Source organism: Podarcis vaucheri (assembly GCF_965113315.1).
Source record: "Podarcis vaucheri genome assembly, chromosome: 16".
NCBI classification, from domain to species: domain Eukaryota; kingdom Metazoa; phylum Chordata; class Lepidosauria; order Squamata; family Lacertidae; genus Podarcis; species Podarcis vaucheri.
The window spans coordinates 39,031,900-39,050,434 of record NC_138754.1 but is presented as its reverse complement, the minus strand read 5'-3'; the positions used below and the strand labels follow the sequence as shown (position 1 = coordinate 39,050,434).

At 43.4% G+C, this 18,535-nt stretch overlaps 2 protein-coding genes and 1 long non-coding RNA gene across 14 annotated transcripts in view; 2 read left to right on the top strand and 1 right to left on the bottom strand.

Moving 5' to 3' along the window:
- RHOF (ras homolog family member F, filopodia associated) overlaps positions 1–4,666 on the bottom strand; it is a 28,547-nt gene extending 23,881 nt beyond the window's left edge. The window contains exons 1-3 of one of the 7 annotated variants that reach the window (XM_082204179.1): positions 4,427–4,664; positions 3,027–3,073; positions 1,257–1,363 (exon numbers count right to left, since the gene is read on the bottom strand). In XM_082204179.1, the coding sequence (XP_082060305.1) occupies positions 1,257–1,363; positions 3,027–3,073; positions 4,427–4,554 (282 nt within the window). In that variant the 5' untranslated portion in view covers positions 4,555–4,664. Of the gene's footprint in view, positions 1–1,252; positions 1,364–3,026; positions 3,607–3,627; positions 4,374–4,426 lie in introns of those variants that run through there. The other 6 variants (XM_082204184.1, XM_082204182.1, XM_082204185.1 and 3 more) reach the window with 6 other exon arrangements.
- Positions 1–18,535, top strand: part of LOC309521564 — a 141,383-nt gene that overhangs the window by 57,967 nt on the left and 64,881 nt on the right. The gene's annotated exons all lie outside the window — the stretch shown is intronic.
- SETD1B (SET domain containing 1B, histone lysine methyltransferase) overlaps positions 1–18,535 on the top strand; it is a 64,382-nt gene that overhangs the window by 12,870 nt on the left and 32,977 nt on the right. For 3 of the 6 annotated variants that reach the window (XM_082204069.1, XM_082204065.1, XM_082204064.1), the window contains 5 exons: positions 5,598–5,752; positions 6,173–6,271; positions 6,625–6,895; positions 11,358–11,470; positions 14,701–15,876. In XM_082204069.1, the coding sequence (XP_082060195.1) occupies positions 5,598–5,752; positions 6,173–6,271; positions 6,625–6,895; positions 11,358–11,470; positions 14,701–15,876 (1,814 nt within the window). Of the gene's footprint in view, positions 1–5,057; positions 5,325–5,597; positions 5,753–6,172; positions 6,272–6,624; positions 6,896–11,357; positions 11,471–14,700; positions 15,877–18,535 lie in introns of those variants that run through there. The other 3 variants (XM_082204066.1, XM_082204067.1, XM_082204068.1) reach the window with 3 other exon arrangements.

The following is an 18,535-nucleotide window of genomic DNA, read 5'->3' as shown; positions in this document are numbered from 1 at the left end:
ATTGACTGTAATGGTAATGGCGAAAGGAGGCAGGATGTGCACACAGGATTTGGCTTTGGGAAGGATGTCGAGAGCAAGCCTGATCTCTCTAGCAACCGCTTGTGCCTCCTTTGTACTCATTTGAAAGGCATTTAAGAAGCCAACCACTTCAATTGTAGAACACAATTGCAGCAGGAATCTCAGGGATACAGACGCCCACAATTGGCAGACTTAACCTTACTCCTGTTGCCACATCAGCTATTTAACAAGGTATATATAAGGACATTTTTCACTAAGTCACCTACTGAGAGGGAAATGTAAGTAGCCAGGGAGTTTAAGATGTCTTAGGAAGTACACACATTCACCACGTCTGTATTCCAATACTTATTTGTAATCAAGTAGCTTGCAGTTCAACAGAGTTGACGTATTTATTCAGAACACACACAAAAAGCCATTTCCCATCACCACCTTAAAGGAACAAAGAACACATATGCAAGAGTGTTTACTCTGAAGTAATATCACAAATCAGTAGCATTTACTTCATAGGAGGGATACTTAGGATTGTTTCCCTAGTCAAGGCACTTCACTTAGGCAATCTCTTTATGCTCTTTCCTCCCACAAAGACCAGAAGCATGACATTGTTCAGTGTTTAACAGGCAGTCCGCTCCTCCAATTTGTTCCTGAAAAACAGGTTTTACTGCTGGAGCAAATCTTGGTACATGGTGGTGGAATGGAATGTCTTCACTCTCCACAGAGACTGAAAAGACAACACCCGCCTCCTGCTGCTGAATATTTTACAATAAGCCAGCAAACAGGAGACTCATAATAAGCCAAATATTTTAACCACCAATTATGGGTTATTGCTATGGTGGGGAAGAGGAATGTCACAAATTGAGATTTCACCTTTATATATTTCCACTAAAAGTAGAAGACATCCACCCCTTAAATCAAGGCATCCAGATAATACATCTTTTAGAAAGAGCTGTAATTTTTTTGGTTAGCCTTTTTAATAATGCTGCACTAAAGTTTCCCAGAAAGGAACTCAAGGCTTCGAGTAACAATGCAGCAAGGAAACTACTAGCAACCTAACGTCCTCAGTATCTCCTGTCTGGGCTGTCGGCTCATTTCTTCAAGGAGAGCCTCCTAAACTGTCTGAAAAAAGCAACACACAAACCCCACTCTGTTTGGAGGGGGTGGTGGTGCTGCAGTGTTAAGGAAAATCCTTTAAGCAAAGCAAAGCCATTTAAACGGAAATATGCCTGGCAAACCCTACCTACTGTAAACAAGCAGAGAGATGCCATCAGAAAGCCCACTCTCGTCTGACAACAGACCACGCATTCCCTTGTCAGCTCCTCCTCCTCGATCATCGTCGAGCTCACCCTTTCTAGGGTTCATGGGGGGGGGGGCGAGGAAAAGAAGAAAAGATTAGCAATGCCGGGAGACCTGTTTTGAGACACGTGGTAAGGAGTTAGAGACCTGTTCAAGAGATCAGTCCCAGGACGGCTTCTCCAGCCACTAATCCAGCCAGCAACGCCATGCCTGAGAAAACAGTCTCACTGCACTGCAGAAAGCCGCTCTTTGCATTTACCAACTGATTTAGAGCCTTTATCGAGCTGCTTGGGTTATGCAGCAGCTGCCTGCCCACCATAGTCTTCATTATTCGCATGCAAAAGAGGGGAAAGCCCGTTTTCAGGTTTCTAGACACAAAGGACCAAGGCCGCCTTTGTCTTCTGCTAAACCACAGGAGCGCCCTGTGTCTTTAAGAGCCGGGCTGCTCGCCTACCCCTGGCCTCCCCTCCCCCCCCCGCCGTCTTCCCCCTCCCTCCCTCCCCCACCCCCGGGAGTGCCGAGCAGAGCAGCAGGCAGGAGCTGGAGCCGCGCCAGGATCTCCTCTTACACGCAGCCTCGCGCTCGCTCCTACGTTTCTTCTCGCTGCTGCAAAAGCACTTGCACGAAATGGCAACCGTCCTCTCTCTCTCTTCCCCACCCCCACCAGTATTAACAAGGGGGGGGGGAAGCAGACAGAAGAAAACCGACCCTCTCACTCCTGCTTTACTTTTTACAAACCTCACACACGTTTTTAAAAGGGGGGGCGGGAGAGAGGAGAGAGAAAGGACTCTGTCCTGCATTGCCCGATAAAAACAGCCTTGACGAAATCAAGCGTTGGTGCTGCCCCAAAAGCAACAGCCGCAGCACACAGATGACAGCCGCCATTACAAAACCCGGCTTGCTTGCCCTCAATACGGAGCAGGAACTGCGAAGGCAGCCTTGAAAACGAGCCTCTTTTCACGGCACCAAAGCCAGAGGTTGACTTGGGTGCAAGAGACAGTGGCTATTTCTGCAAATTAAATCTCTCTCTCTCGAAGCCAGCTGGAAGTTTTGTAGCTGCAGCTCTGGAAAAATCTGCTGCTGTGAAATAGCAAGCGCGTCACAAGCTTTCCCAACAAAAACAGTACAAGGCTGCCAAGCGACTCTTCTTGTGCAGGGAAAAGGAAACCTCCATTTTGGATTTTGCTTTTCAAACCAGGAGCCTCTCAAGATAAAAGAAAGCTCGTTTACAGTACATATTAGCAAACCAGGGTCTCCCTTTACTGCTCAAATTGCTGTTGTCCCCGAAACGCCTCTGTTGTAAAATGAAAAGGAGAAAAAAAAGCCTGCAGTAACTAGAGGGAGAAAGACTTCAAACTAGTTCTCTATCACTTGCGTTTATTTGTTGGTTTGCCTTAAAAAAAAATCCCACCTCTGCCTACAGATTGACTTTAGGGGAACAGTTTAGCATATCTGTAATGCCATTATGGATTTGCAGAGAGAAGCTCTTGAAATCAACAAGGATGCAGCCAAGCAAAGCACTTTGTTACAGGAGGCTAAAGAAAGGAAGTAGCTTTTGAAAATAGATATAAAAAATAGATTCTGAATATGTACTTTCAAACAAGAACGTTAGCTACCTTTCCCCCCCTCCGAAAGTAACTCGGATATCCGCCTTGGACGAAAACATTTGCTGCATAGGCCTGCTCTGTTTCACTGCAAGGGCAAAAGGCTTTACTTACCCGCACACCATAGTTGAATGCAGTTCTGAAGGTGAAGTTGTGGGAGTCTGGGGTTGGGATTTTGGGGGGGGAGGGGGGATAAATAAATTTCTAAATACTGTATACGTTAAGTTCTGTATCATCACTTCTATTTTATAACTTTGCAAGTTATTCGATCTCGTTCAGATTTTTGTATGGCTTTTGATTAAAAATAAGTTAATACATTTACTTATTTCGACTAATAACATATAGTTAACCTTTTAAAAAGACTCCGGACTTCAATCGGTAAATTCCTCTGACAGATTTACTCTGCACATAAGGACGCTGCATGTCTTTCCTTCCCCTCTCCCACTCACATTTTTAACATGATCTCAAACATAAATCGCTACATGTTAGTGGGAATACACCTGGTTAATAGTTACTGTATGTAAACATTTTAAGCATCTCTAGCTAAATATTTTTTTATTCTTAAAAAGTATCTCAGAAGCAATTGGTTTAGATAAACAAGACAAAAAATGACATGCAGATGAAGGCTGGAAAAATAAATTAAAGGAGAACTCCAGTAACATTTAACATGAAAAACTACACTTAGCAAGAAGGACAGAATGGATTGGGTACTTACAATGTAAAAGGAAAAAAACTTTTCCTAATGATTTTTTTTTTGCAAGAGTTCACGTTTCCTACATCTATATTTAAAACATTACCTTGTTAGCACGAAAGGATTTAACTTAAAAGATGGCCAGGTATTTAGTGTTTAATACAGGAAGCTACATCTAGAGATGTATTTGCTCAGGCAAAGAAAAGCTTTCAAAAACAAACACCAAAAATACATATGTATTTACTTTTTTGGTAACTCAAAATTGTTACTGCTGACATAAGGGCGTGCCATGACCTAGTTATATACAAGACAAAGATGGGTTCCAAATCAAAGGGAAAAATCCAGATCTTTTTATAAAATCTTCCTTCTTCCTTTTAGTCCTCTAAATGTTGTCAGACATTAACACAGACACTGAGAAGTCCTGAAATGGATGGTTGTGGATTCATTCAAATCAAGTATCCCCTTTTGGAACAAAGGAAAACCCAGTTGGCCATTTAATTCCATTGCAGAAAAATGGCTGCCTGATCTGTTGGCCTCTCCTTAGCTGTCTGCTGAAGGATGTTTTTAGATCAGCGTCTAATAACTCAAGCCCAATGGAAGCTGCGCGCTGATTGGCTGCGCCCGCCTGGTGCCTTTAACCAGCCAATTACCTAAGCACGGCCAAATTACAAACCAAAAGCACAAGTCGAGCTAAAACAACACGAAGCCCCAACAAGGCGACCCCGGGAGGAAAGGAAGGCGAAAGAGGGAGAAGGGAAGGGAAAGGAAAGGGGGGGGGGACATCCAAGGGGAGATCTAGCTGAAACAAAATGGAAGGTCCGACCTGATTGGCTGCGCAGGACCTTTAATAAGCAAAGCTGCTACTCTCCTTCCTCCCTCCTCCGAAATTGACAAATTGTAACAAAACGGGGGCGCCCCCCGCTTCTCCCCATTCATCGGAGGTGGAAACATTGCCGCGGCTTCTTGCAAAAGTATCCCTGCCAAGCTCGCCGCCCCGGTTAGCTCCCTGGGATGTAACTTGCAAAAGAAAAAAGGGAAAAAGAAAGAAAGAAGAGAGGGGAAGGGAAAAAAAAGCTCGAGCCTTTGGAGCGCCGGGTGTCTTGTGGGGAGGGGGGTTTCTTTTATTGCCCTCCCCCTTCCCCGTCCAAAAAAGAAAAGGGGAAAAAAGGCGGTGGGGGGGGGGCCTTGTCCCACCTATGTCCATCTTGTTTAGGAACAGTTTGGCGCTTAGGTAAATGTAGCCAGCAGATTCCAAGGGGATTTGGCCCCGCCGCTAACTGGGAGGAAAAGGCACGGCGGGGCCGCATCCTGCTGGGAAAAATGCATGGCCCTTTATTTGGGGCGGGGATGCGCGGCCGGGCGGCCGGGCTGGGGGCTTTGCAGCGCGATGCAGCTGCTGTGAATGTGCATTCGGTTGAGGGCGGTTAGCCATTAGCCGAGCTCCATAGCGGTGAATTGTGGGATGCCTGAGAAGCAAGCAGAAAGCACACACACAATATGTGTTGGCTCGCAAAAAAAAAGAAAAGAGCGAGCGAGCGAGGAGGCAGGAGGCTTTCAAAACCCATGTAATGTAGCCAGCCCAATGTGAGCAGAGGAGCTCGCCTTTCGCGGCCAGGAGACGGTCGGGCACCGAACAGCGATGTCTTTCAAAGAGATCAAGGCAGGAGAAAAAGCCAAGCACCCCGAAGACCATGGCAAAAAGCAGAGTTCAAGTGAGATGGGTATTTTCTCTCTCTCTCTCTCTCTCTCTCTCTCTCTCCCCTCCTCCTTTCTCCCTCGCTCTCTTTCTGGTCTCGCTGCCTGCACCCGGGAGGGGGGACACGGGGGGACACCCCGGCTCGGCGTCTGGATGTGCGGTCTTTTCCCTTCCCTTCCCCCCACCCAGCTTGACGGTATTGCGAGGGGGGGAAGGAAGCAGTTCTGAAACGGGAATCTTTCATATATGTCTTTTTTTTTTTAACTTCGTTGGTTGCCCCCGCTTGCTTTCTCCTCAGGTTGGATCAACGGAATGGAGAGCAGCTCCCAAGCAAGCACCTCTGCCGAGAAAAAAAACCACCATTGGAAAAGTTACAAGTTGATTATTGACCCAGCTCTGAAAAAAGGACAGCACAAACTCTATCGTTACGATGGGCAGCATTTTAGCATTCCTGTAAGCAGTCGCTATTTTTTACAAATGAAATGTATTGTGATATTCTCTTCCCCCAACCCTGGTTTGTTTTATTCTAGTACCTCGCCACCCTTCTGAAGGGTGGGTGGGAAGGAGGAATTCTTAATGACCTGAAAAAATGAAGATTGCTACAAAATGTTCAGGAAACGTATTAAAGTTACACCCCCTGACAATGTAGTCTGTCAGAATCAGAAGATAAAACCTGCATCTTTCTTTTCCTGTGATTCCCTGCAGAATTGCTATTTGACATGTGTGTGTCTGCCCTGCCTGGAGAACATTCTCCTCAGTTTTAAAGGCTGTGGAGTAAACTTCCAAATTTCATGGGGTTTTGGGTTTTTTGTTGCCTCCGTGGGTCGTGTCTTTTTTCAAGCTTCATTCAATTTACTCCCGTCTCCTCCTCAGAACCCAGGTCTTGCCCCAGTGGATTGTGTCAGAGATCCAAGGATAGGGCGAATATGGACCAAAACGAAAGAGCTGGAACTCTCTGTCCCTAAATTTAAGGTACATGCATTGAGTACTGTGGTGTCCTTGATATAAATCTAATTGCATCTTTATATTGTTGAATAATTAGCTCACCGGTGTTATAAAGTTGCAAAATACAATTGAGCTTTCTGCCTGTCAAAAGTGTGTTTTCTTAATAACTCAGTGGAGTTATTTAAAACAAATTTTTAAAAGTTATTGCTGAGGCAAAAGTTCAGTATTTGTAAATTGCAGTGGAAGGGAAATACCTTGAAAGTTCAGTAGTTGCTTCTTAACCCTCTCTGCTCCAGGTGATGTGATTGCTTACAGTCCTTAACTTTGCTCTCTCTGGCTTTTAATTTCCTACTACACTGTGTGCAAAAACAAACCTACAGATTGATGAGTTTTACGTGGGGCCGGTTCCTCCCAAACAAGTCACTTTTGCCAAGTTGAATGACAACATCCGTGAAAACTTCCTGGCTGACATGTGCAAAAAATATGGTGAAGTGGAAGAAGTGGAGATCCTCTACAACCCTAAAAACAAGAAGCACCTGGGAATTGCCAAAGTGATCTTTGCCACAGTCAAAGGAGCCCGGGATGCAGTGCAGCATCTACACAACACATCGGTCATGGGCAACATCATCCACGTGGAGCTGGATACGAAAGGTGGGGAGCTGGTTCTGAGCATCTTCTTCCTTCTGTTTGCTGCTCTTCCCCGCCTCTCTCCTGTCCCGTAGTGAGACGCATTTGCAGATTGGATGGGGAGGGCTAGTAATTAATTTAAGGGTGGTGGTGGAAGCTATTAAATGACTGTCACTGCATTTCCCCCTCAATCTCTCTGCTTTTCTCTGGGCCTTTGCTAGTCACGTGGAGCTGAATGTGTTGTCTGTTGCTAGGAGACAGTCCTGTAATTTACAAAATGCTGCCATCCTCTCCATTTCACTCAGTCACTCATGCTGACACTTGACTTGCCAAATGGTCCCCCTTTGCCCCTTTGCCAAAAGTACCTTTTGCACTTAGCTGATAACACACCCACCCACACCTATAGTTATAGGAAAATGAGGCTAAAAATCATTTTAGAAAATGCCTGAAATTTATCCTAAAATAATACTCTAAATTAGATTCCATCAATGTTCTTGTTTTTATTTAATCATCCCATTGCGGGCATTTACATATGTACAAGAGGCTCTGTAAAAGTGTTGTTTTTTTCTTCCATTGACTCTTAAAGGGACAGTAACACTCCAGATATTGAAAGTAACTGGTCTGTAGTGCTAATACCTTCAGACAGAAGCAGTGTAGCTATGAACTCAGCTTTTATTTATAAGTTCCTCATACCATACTGAGGCTGCAGTCCTAACCCCAGTTACCTGGGAGTAAGCTCCACCGAATTCAGCACAACTGACTTCTAAGAAGGCATGGTTAGGTTTGCTTCAACATTTAAATTTTTTTGGTCTTTTTTTGCTGTATTTTTCTTTTTTGCTAAAGCAGTGAAGCATATATGACCAGCATGTTACTTTTAGCATATAAGTGCTAATTTGTCCCCCACCTCTGCCATAAGACACCTTTCAGTTTTGCAGCTTAATTATAAAAAAACCCTAAAACTATTTTAACCCTTTAAAGGAACATTTTGGAAAGCATGAATAATTAACATGTTATGCACAATGGGACAGTTTCTAGTCCCTTATCTTTAAAAGTGCTTATGCTAAAAATTTAAAACTTCAAGTGTTCTGAACTCCAAAACACATTTGACTACGTCTTGTTTTTTTAGTTAGTGCACTGCTGAATCTCCAGCTGCAGTTAAATGTTCCTCTGCATGATTTCTCATGTTGTGAAATGAGGATTCATCTATGCATGTTAGATAAAGCCATTAATAAAATGATAAGAAAAAAATGTTAGAACAGGTCAGTTATCATCCAGTCTTTTATCAACATTTATTCTGAGTTACTACCATATCAGGGCATGAGAACCACAGCTTAACTATCTGTAAAGTGGTATAATCCTAAATTTTATTGGAAATATATTTGACTGAACTCAGTCAGGCTTACAGCCAAGTTGAGAATCAGGAAAATTTAACATAACTGCTTTATAGTTTGAGCTGCAGCTGTGTTAAAACCTGTGTTGATTTTTAAATGTATTTTTAACAAGTTTTCTGAAAGCTTCCAGTGCTAGCCTTTGAAATCCTTATGATCACATCCTTCTCAATTTCTGACATTTCCGCTATTTGTGACTTAACTAGTTTCCAGACTACCATTGTTTACATGTAATACTAGATATAAAAAAGCAGAGGTATAGATGAACAGCTGTTTGGCCCACTCTAGCCAATTCTTTTATAAAGTTCCTTTTATAAAAAGAAAACCTGATGTTAAAGGGAGTACATGGTATCTAAACGACTATTTTAACTGTGATTTGATGAACCCAGAAGACTAAATCCTAGAGAACATAAATTCTGTTCACAGGCCTTAGAATAAAGCTCTGTAGCTTTAAGTGAGTCATGTGAGGTGAAATTTAGACCTTGGTCTAAGAGCTTTGCTGCTGCTGCTGCTGCTGCTTTTTGTGTGAGATAAGGACTCTTTTGTTGTACCTTAGTTTTTGTAACTGGGGTAGTAATTACCAATTACAACTAAAACACAGGATCAAATAATTTAACTGTGTTAGGAGCTAGTGTAGGCGGAGGGACCAAGCAACAAACATGGAAATCTCCACTTAAATTAATTCAATCATGCAGACACCTCCCCCACCCTCTCCCCAAGCCTCAGTCCTCGTAGCTGCAAGATGGGGATAAGAATGCTGGCCAAAGGATAACTAAGATTATGTGAAGCCCATGGAGCACTTACATGCAATATAAATAAGTTTATTTACTGCACGTCTGTACCAGCCAATAAAGAAAGTTCTCTGGGTGATTTGCAGTAAAGGCTAAAAGAATACAGCAAAACCTCCAAAACAGAGGTTACTAGCAGGTTCTTACACTGCAAACCACTGGGTGCCTGCAGGGGGCTGCTTTACTACTACCAACTTGTTCAGCACTTGCACCCTGGGGCACTGGATTCTCCTGTTTTATTACTGCAACAACGCACCAGTGGATTCACACAGACCGCCCTGTTGACTCACATCTGAGGCCCCCTAATGCTGCTGTGTCCAGCCAGGTGCCTTTGAGGCTCCCAGGCAGTGCATGGTGTCGGTAGCCTTCTTGCACTGTTGTTCCTGAGTGGCTGGGATTCAGATTCTGACCCTGGAGGTAAGACGTGGACAGCCTTATCCTCCATCAATTTGTCTGATCCATTTTTAAAGCTGTCTTAAGTTGATTGACATCACCACACTATGTGGAAGTGAATTCCACAGTTCAGTTATGCATTTTGGGAAGAAGTACTTCTTATTGTCTGCCATGACTCTCCCAGCATTCAGCTGCATTAGATGATCCCATTGGGTTCTAGAAGTATGAGAGAGGGACAAAAACTTAACTCTCTTATAAACCTTTATCGTGTCCTACTTTACACACCTTTCTTCTAAACTAAGAAGCCTCAACTCTTGTAATCTTTCCTCATAGCGAAGGTGCTCTGTCCTCCTGATCATTATTGTAAGCCGCTTTGAAGTTTTATTACAGTCAAGTGTTAGATAAGTATTGTGAAATAAATAAGTAATAAATAATTGTTGCTGCCCTTTCCTGCACCTCTTCCCAGCTCTACAAGTATTCTTTTTGAGCAGTGGCAAAGAGAACTGTCCACAATACTCCCAAGTGTGGCTACACCATAAATTTGAATAAATGCACTTCAATATTGACAGTTTTATTTCTTGCTGACATGAATAGAACTGTGCTTAGTTATGGCGTGTGTACCCTCATCCCCAGCACGGCTCAGCTGCTTGAATGGCATTGTTCCGGTTGTACTGGGTTGAGTTATTGTCTGTATAACACCATAACTTTGGAGAAGGAACTGGTTCCTGCTCTGTTTTCTCTTTGCACAGCAGACCCTGGGATTGAGCTGCTAGTGTCTTGGACCCTAAAATTCTGGCAATAGTTTACTGGCTGCACAACAAGGCTAGCTGTTTAGCTGTGCAGACTGACTTTATTCATGTTCTTTATGCAGAAGTAAGTCATGCTGATTTCAGCAGGGCTTGTTCCCAGGTTAGTGTGCATAGGATTGCAGACTTCATTTTAATAAATAAATAAATAAATAAATAAAGATATATCTTTTGTCAGCACTGCTACAAGGGAAGAGGACAATGTAAAATAAACAACTGAATTTATAGATGAACAGCAAAACCATCAATAAGCGCATCAAAATACATACGTATTTACTTAGTTGGCACTGTCAGGGGAAGCAGGTGCCTTTTTTAAAAAAGACAAATATTATAACATTTTTACTGATCACATACAATGTGCCTTTTACAGAAAAACTGATTTGATGTCCAATTTCTAGTGAGCTGGGCTTGCAGAGTTTGAAGATTTATCACATTTTACCATTGAATGCAGACACATTTTTGCTATAAAATGGTTTTATCCCTACAGCTGTTAAACTATTTCTCCTCCCTTGAGAACATGTTGAGGAGAGGGAGGCCAGTTCTGTGAAGAAGCAGTCCTGAGTTGAAGACACATGCTCTCCTTGATAAAATGCACCAACATGGCAATAAAAGAGGGGGCAACTTTGTCTTGTCTAACCTTTTTCCTTTACTGCTTTGTGTTCTGTTACCCCTCCCCGCTCTTGAAGCAGGCGATCTGGAATTGGGTCATCTGCCTTTGGAAGTAGGGAGCCAGAGTGGTGTAGTGATTAGAGACTTAAGGCTAGGACTGGGGAGACCCAGGTTCAAATTCACGCTCAGCCATGAAATTCACTGGATCACCCTTGGCTATTCACTCTACCTGGCAGGGTTGTTGTGAGGATAGAACGAGAAAAGGATGTTGTTCCAAGTCTGCTCCAAGATAGAACTCAGTCAATGAAGCACTCTTGTGCTTGTATGGACCACAATGAGGCATTTTTTGCTTCACTTGGCCTAACAAGCTGATAGTGAATATTTCAACAGAGTCAGAACTGGCGCCTGTTCAGGCTTGGTTTGCAGAGAGACTTGGTAAAATGTGGATTCTAGATGGAATTGTGGTGTGTTCTTTTCAATAAAGTTGTTGCTGTTTGTCCAGGTGAAAAGCGCATGCATTTCTATCAACTTCTTGTGAATGGACTCTACACTCCTCAGACTCTACCTGTGGAGAATGAGCCGGACGTATCGCCCACCGTGAATGAAACTGCGCAGGTACCTTTTCACTTACTTGCGATTTAATGGCACGCACTGTGTCTGTTGGGGAATTCTGAGATGATATTCATTTACAACAAATGGTAGTTTGCCTGCTGTTGTCCGTCTCCTCAAGAAATTCATTCTTGACATTCCTGTCCAGACATCTGTCATCTCCAGCCTTCCTTTTCAGGGGCTCTTGAATGGAGGGCAAGTCCTTGTGAAGTTCCAGATACCGCTAGACCTTTTACTGGATCCATGGAACTGTTCCAAGCTGGAGTCTGATTCTGGACATGACAGTTGTGTGTAGGTGCTATGTATGGAGATCGGCAGGCTGGATTGTTTCCTGTTTGTCCTTATTAGGACTTCATGTTTTATTAAAATATTTTGAGTCAGATGAGTTAATGTAACAGGAAATGAAAAATAAGATATTAACAATGACCCAGGTAATAATAATTTTGATTATCAAATTTGTAAGCTTTACATTTAACCTTCATAGAACTGTAGAGTCGGAAGGGACCCCGAGGGCCATCTAGTCCAACTCCCTGCAATGCAGGAATCATATCCATCCAACCTCTGCTTAAAATCCTCCAAGGAAGGAGAGTCCACAACCTTCCCCTGTGGGAAGGAAGCAGCGAGGCTGGGAGGCACGCAGAGACAATATCGAGGCCTCCTCCAGTTGGACTGTGTTTTAGTAGTTTAAAATTGTAAACCACCTTAGGTGCATTGGCAGAAAGGTGCTATATAACATTTAAGAAATAAAGAATAAAACTAGAGACCCTGTTCTGGCTTCTTTCTGTTGTTGGGCATTTGAACCCATAAGACTTGAAATAGGTGTGTAGGAACCAGCTGTAAAGGCTGCTTCCTTCCCAATGTCCTATTTTGCTCCCTTAAGATCAAGTTGTTTGGGTGGAGGAGGGGGGATTTCTCAATGATATTTAAGTAGTAGTTAATAATTGAAATTTTATTCTGCGGATTCAGTTTTTGGCACAAAATGCCAACAAAGACAGAATGCATGAAATGCTAAAACTTCTTGTTGAGTAATTTCTGCCATGTTCCAAAAAAAAAAAAATCTCTACTAATGGAACAAACAGAATATGATTTTGTGACATGGGGAGTTCTAGGTGCAAAAGTGGCTGAGTTTGAATTTAATCCATGTGGCTGCTTGTCTGGCCTGCTTGCATAGACTATTTTGCGGTACCGGAAAGCCCCATTCAGTGCAGCCAAGCAAGCTGATGCAGGTGTAAATTCAAGTAAGTTTTGTGGGATGTGCTCCCTCGTAAACGTTTGTAGCACTGTGCCCTTTATAAGTGTTTAAACATTTTCTGTTGAGGCATATGACGAGTACCTTGAAATATCCATTCATTTCTAGTTACTTTTATTTAGGAACCTACTTCATAGTTCAGTAAAGTGTATTTTGCCCAAAATTGTAAGTGCTTCTCTGCTGACATTTTCTGTCATTTGCTCAGTCTGTTTACTCTGAATACTTAAATTTCATAACCTTTATTTTCATCTGGCAAATGTAAAATAAAAGAAATCTGCTTGCTTTTGGTTTCTTCATTTTCATTATCGCTTTTGTTTCCCTTAACATTTCTTTTGGATGTTTGAATAAGAAATCTGTAATGATTGCACCATAATAGATCTCCAGCTCGTGGCCCTGAGCTCCCTCTGTTGAGCAAGGTTCTGCCTTTCATTGAAATCCATCAAGTGAATTTAGGGAATGTTCATGTTTGTTTGTTTCTTGACATGGGAATGGCATTTCTTCTACAGTCCTGAGTAATTAAAGGCTGCATTCAGACAATCCTCTGATCAATATTCCTTTCCCCCTTTCTCTCGTGTAGGGATCATAATTCATTACTTTGTCCATTGTTCACCATTACATCCAAACCCACAAACTTGAGTGAGCCCTCCAAACTACAGGATTGTTAACAGTGCTTTAATACTGGTTGTTTTTGGTTTGGACATAATGACAAATCCTGGCATTATTAAATCAAGTGGTACCAAAATTAAGCCCTACCTGTGAGGGTACAGGAGAAGTGTGTTGGGCACAGTGCTCATTCCTGACCCTACAAATTATGACTTGGAAGGTTTTCTGAATGGGCTGCTAGGGGTTGGGACACCCTTCTTGACCCTGGCACCACTGCCTGCGTGCATTCTTTGAGCTCTGTCTACGCAGCAGGAAGGGGAAGGCAGCTGGAGGCTGCGCTGTGAGCCTTGGCAGGTGCCCTGTGATGCCGATCAGCCAGCCATGTGCCAGCCTGTCGCTGTTTATATTGTGGGCAGCTGATCCTTCAGCCATGCCGCACTCCCTCACTTTGTGTTCTTCCCTTATCAGTCGCTAGTGTTCATTTCTCTTTACTCCCCCTCAGATTTATCTGCATCAGCCACCACACACTGGGTTTATTTACACAGGGATTGCAGGGAGTTCTCGCCATCCACCGCTTGCAACAACCACTTAAGCAGATGGTCTAATCATAGGCATTTGTTTCTTCATCTGAGAATAACAGTGGGCTAACAATGTCAAGTCCTTTCTGCTGAGTCCCACGGTTACTTGATGTCCTGATTCCTTTTTAGTGTTTGATCTTATTGGCTATGGATTTACTGTTGCCATGTTAGCTTCAAGATCAATTCCATGGCCGTTCATGAAAGATGGGGATAGAGTCATTTATTTTTTACAGATACTGCCTGGTCGAATATGTATTAGTTTTACTGTCGTCATAGTTCTTGAACCTTTCATTTTATTTTTCTGTGAACTTCAGAACTTGGAAATGGTCTATTTACAATAATTGAAGAGGACTTCAAAGTAACTATTAATTGACAGTGATCAGTTGGTTGTGCATGTGGTTCTTAAAAAATCAATAGCTGGAAAAATTCCAGCTGCCCCGGTATGTTTTTGTTCAAAGATTCTGGGTTTGTTTTTGTTTTTTTTACAACTCAGCCAAATTCTCTTATAGTTGGTACATTTCATTAACCCCACCCCACCCCACACAAACATGCACTAGAGGTTAGAAAACAACAACTGGTAGATTAGATGAAAGGATGGTTTCAGGAACCTTTGTTCAGTGTAGGGCTAGTACTGATGCCTGCTACTCTTGATCATCTTGCAGCAGCAGTGCTTATATGTATGCTTGTCAAGTGGCTCCTTAAGTGTTCCTTGAATGTGTACATAGCTAGGCCCTCTGCTCAAGTCTTAATGTTTCCAATGACACTTCGGAAATGTATGCATATTTTTCTGTTTTCCTTTTTTGCAGCTGGCTGAAACTCTGAAACAATTAAAAGACAACAGTGCTTCTTCTGTGGGATCATCAGCTACCCCAAACAGTGGTACCCCATTTTCCCATGATACCGCCTTTTCCAGTTGTCGGCAAGATACCCCAAACTCTTACAGCCAATTCACTCCTCAGTCCCAAGGAACCCCTCTTACCCCACGCCTGGGGACTCCATTTTCCCAAGATTCTGCGTACTCTAGTCGTCAGACAACACCTGCGTACCACTTTAGTCAGGACTCTGGGTATAAACCCAGAAGACATGAAACAAAATTTACAGATGCTTATAACAGACGCCCAGGCCACCATTATGTTCATAATTCAGCTGGTGTTTTCCGAGGGTCAGAACATCAGTTCAGTGCATTCAAATCCCACCCTCAAGAGGCTGTGCAATTTTCCCACACTCCTCCTTTGAGCCACACAGGTTCTACGACTTTCAAGTCCGCTTTCTCCCCCTACCAGGCACCCACAACGTTTCCCCAGCCTGAAGAGCCGCAATTTCCCCAAACTTCTAGGGATGCTGAGTACCGTCGGCCGCCACCAACACCAACGGAGATGGCAGTTGAAAGTAGCGCCGCTGCCACTGTTGACTTTGTTCCTGTGAAGGACAAACCTGAGGAGCCCCCAGCCCCACCTGAGCCCAACAGTCTCAATGAACCACCTGTGGTACCCTTCACACAGACTCCAGAAAGGAGCGAGACCCCAGGCACCCCAACCACAGAATCTGAAATTCAGCACAACAGTTTGGACTCAAGAATTGAGATGCTCTTAAAAGAGCAGAGAACAAAGCTATATTTTCTCAATGAGCATGACTCGGACAATGAGATTAGAATGGAAGGTAGCCCCATCTCCTCCTCCTCCTCCCAGCTTTCTCCAATTGCAACATTTGGTTCCAACTCTCAGCCCAACTACAGAGCACAAACCCCTTCCTCGCGTCCTTCCAGCACAGGCTTGGAGGACATTAGTCCAACACCATTGCCGGATTCTGACGATGAGGAGCCAATTCTTGGAATAACTTCTCTCTCACAGAATTCGAAAGGAATGCCTGATGCTAGCCTGACTCCCCTTGACCAGCTGAGTAGGACTTCCAAAACGGAGTCCTCTGAACCTAAAGAAATGTTGCCTGATAACGATAGTCCGACTCCAGAAAAAATGGAAGAGGTAAGTGGTTCAGATAAGCTTTACATATATGTAAGCGGTGTGAAGAGCTTTGCATTTGAGAATAATTGCATTGCTGATTTTAAACAGGTGCAAGCTCCAATTCTCAGCCCAAGAATTGTGTGTAGTATGTGTACAGGCTCTGACCCACTTGTGTACGATCGGCACGCGTGTGCCGTTTTCCACGCTGCGCAGGGGCTGGGCAGACTTCTGCATGTCCTGCATGCACAGTGCACAGTGGCCAGGAGTTGCCTGTATGCATTTGTGGGGAACATCCATGTGCTATAAAGTGTTTAACTTATAAACCAAGATGTGCTTAATTTGTAAGATGGGAGACTTAGCCCTACATGGATGTGATTCCTTTGTATTGGAATTGGTTAGGAGTATTCCAGAGAAGATGTGGTGCATGATCTGAGGCCTTGTGTGAAAATTCCCTCTCCACATCAGCTGGGTTGACTGCTGGGACAAGAAGGGACCTGCTGCAGTGCAGTCTCTTTTCCATGCTGCTGTTAAACCTCCCATGGGAAACAATTTTTAGCCAGGTTGTGCTATTGTCACTTGGAAGCCACCACCTTGTTTCAACAAGCATTTGGTCTGTCAAGTTGTAAATGTTTTTAGGCTCCCTGGAGTTGTAATACAGTGGTGCCCCGCAAGACGAATGCCTCGCAAGACGGAAAACCCGCTAGACGAAAGGGTTTTCCGTTTTTGAGCTGCTTCGCAAGACGATTTTCCCTATGGGCTTGCTTCGCAAGACGAAAACGTCTTGCGAGTCTTGCGATTTTTTTTTACTTTCCCCCTTTTTCTAAGCCGCTAAGCCGCTAATAGCCTTTTAGCCGCTAATCCGCTAAGCCTTTAATAGCCGCTAAACCACTAATAGCGCTAATCCGCTAAGCTGCTAATAGGGTTGCTTCGCAAGACGAAAAAACCGCTAGATGAAGAGACTCGCGGAACGGATTAATTTCGTCTTGCGAGGCACCACTGTATTGTCTGTTATTTGCTAACCTTGTGAGATAGTAAAGTAGTTTCCTTCCAAGCTGTCATGCATAGGATTCAGTTGTGCATCTGCTTCAGAGTTGGATCTCATGAAATGCACTCTTCCTCACTGCAGTATCTTTTCAAACATGTTGCTGTTTGTGCCTTCTCCTTGAGTCGCTCAGCCATTCTACAGGGGCTTATGACCTTTCCTGCTCCATAATTAAATATAAACAATTGGTCTTTTTAAAAATTCATTTTAAAGTGTGTATAAAACTGAGAACAATTATAACAGATAAAAATTAAAAGATGACAAACAAAACTATAAAATAGGCACATAGAATGAGTACAGCACTCATAGTGTTTTCTTGAACTTTGTTATCAGATTGTCAAGTATAGTTCCAAATTTGCCAGCTTGTAATGAGGTTTGTCTTGAAAATGATGCTGTCTATGTAACACAAGAATGCAAAATCATATAAAAAGTGAAATAAAAATAGTTAGTGAGCTCTCCCTTTTTAAGTGATTGCAGATTCCAGCTTAATAGTTTGCTTTTTGTTGTTGTCATCTCCCCTCCCCTTTCTGGTGGGACTGAATCTGAAATAATGATGTATTACCCCTGTAGAAATGTGAGCTGTTGCTTTTCCAGCTTGCAAATGAGATGGAGAGGAGTGCCAGGCTTTAGCCTATGAAGAGGCTGGGAAAGCAGAGGCTCATGTTTCAGCCTATTGTGAGGCTGTTGTTCATAGCCAGGCTTTCAGAGAATTCCTCAGCAAGAGGGAAGCAGGGATAGAGGATGTCTCGGAAAGAGGGTAGGCACGTTCAGTCTCCACCTTTCTATCCAAAAGGAGATTTATTTCTCCTGTTTTTTAAAAGGAGATTCCACAATCTTCATTGTCTTCTTCATAATTCACATAAAAGAGGAAATGTATGCTGCAGTTTTTCTGTGGATAGCAGTTTCTGTAGCTGTGAGTGTGTTGGCTGTGACGTCTAGGATATGTTATTCTAAAACGAAGTAACAGCATTGGGATGCAATTTTTATTGTCTTGTTGAAGTTATATCCCCACTCTTCATTGCATAGCAACCCCAGGGTGGGGTACTGTAATTCTCTTTCCTGTGTATGACCCATCCCATGCCTTTTCAGAGCTTTGTTTCTGAACAGGAACATTGCCACAAGAAGCATCCTGCATCCGGATTGGGCCAATGACCCTTCTAGTCGTGCATCCCAGTTCACAGTGGCCAGCCAGATAGGAACTCTTCTGCTCATGTTCCCCCAACAACTGGCATTCATAGGCATATTCTGAATGGGGAGGGGCTGCAGCCCAATGGCCAGGCATTTGCTGTGCACGCAGAAGGTCCCAGGTTCAATCCCTGGTATCTGCAGATCGGACTGGGAATGTCCCTTGCCTGATGGTTTGGGCAATATTAAGCAAAATGGATCAGTTGTGTGATTTGGTGTAAGGCACCTTCCTGTGTGCTGCCTCCAAGACCTCCCTGGAGCGAAGGGTGGGAAGATAAATCAAAGTCACCAGGTTTTCTTCTCAGTGCCTGCATTCTATTATTAATTTCGTTTATCCTTGCAACAAGAGGCTGAGGTTGCTCTGTCTGACAGGCAGAGAGGGTGTCATTCTTTGGGCCACTCAATGAGATTTGCTGCCAATAGGTGATCAGAATATATACTTACCATATCTAG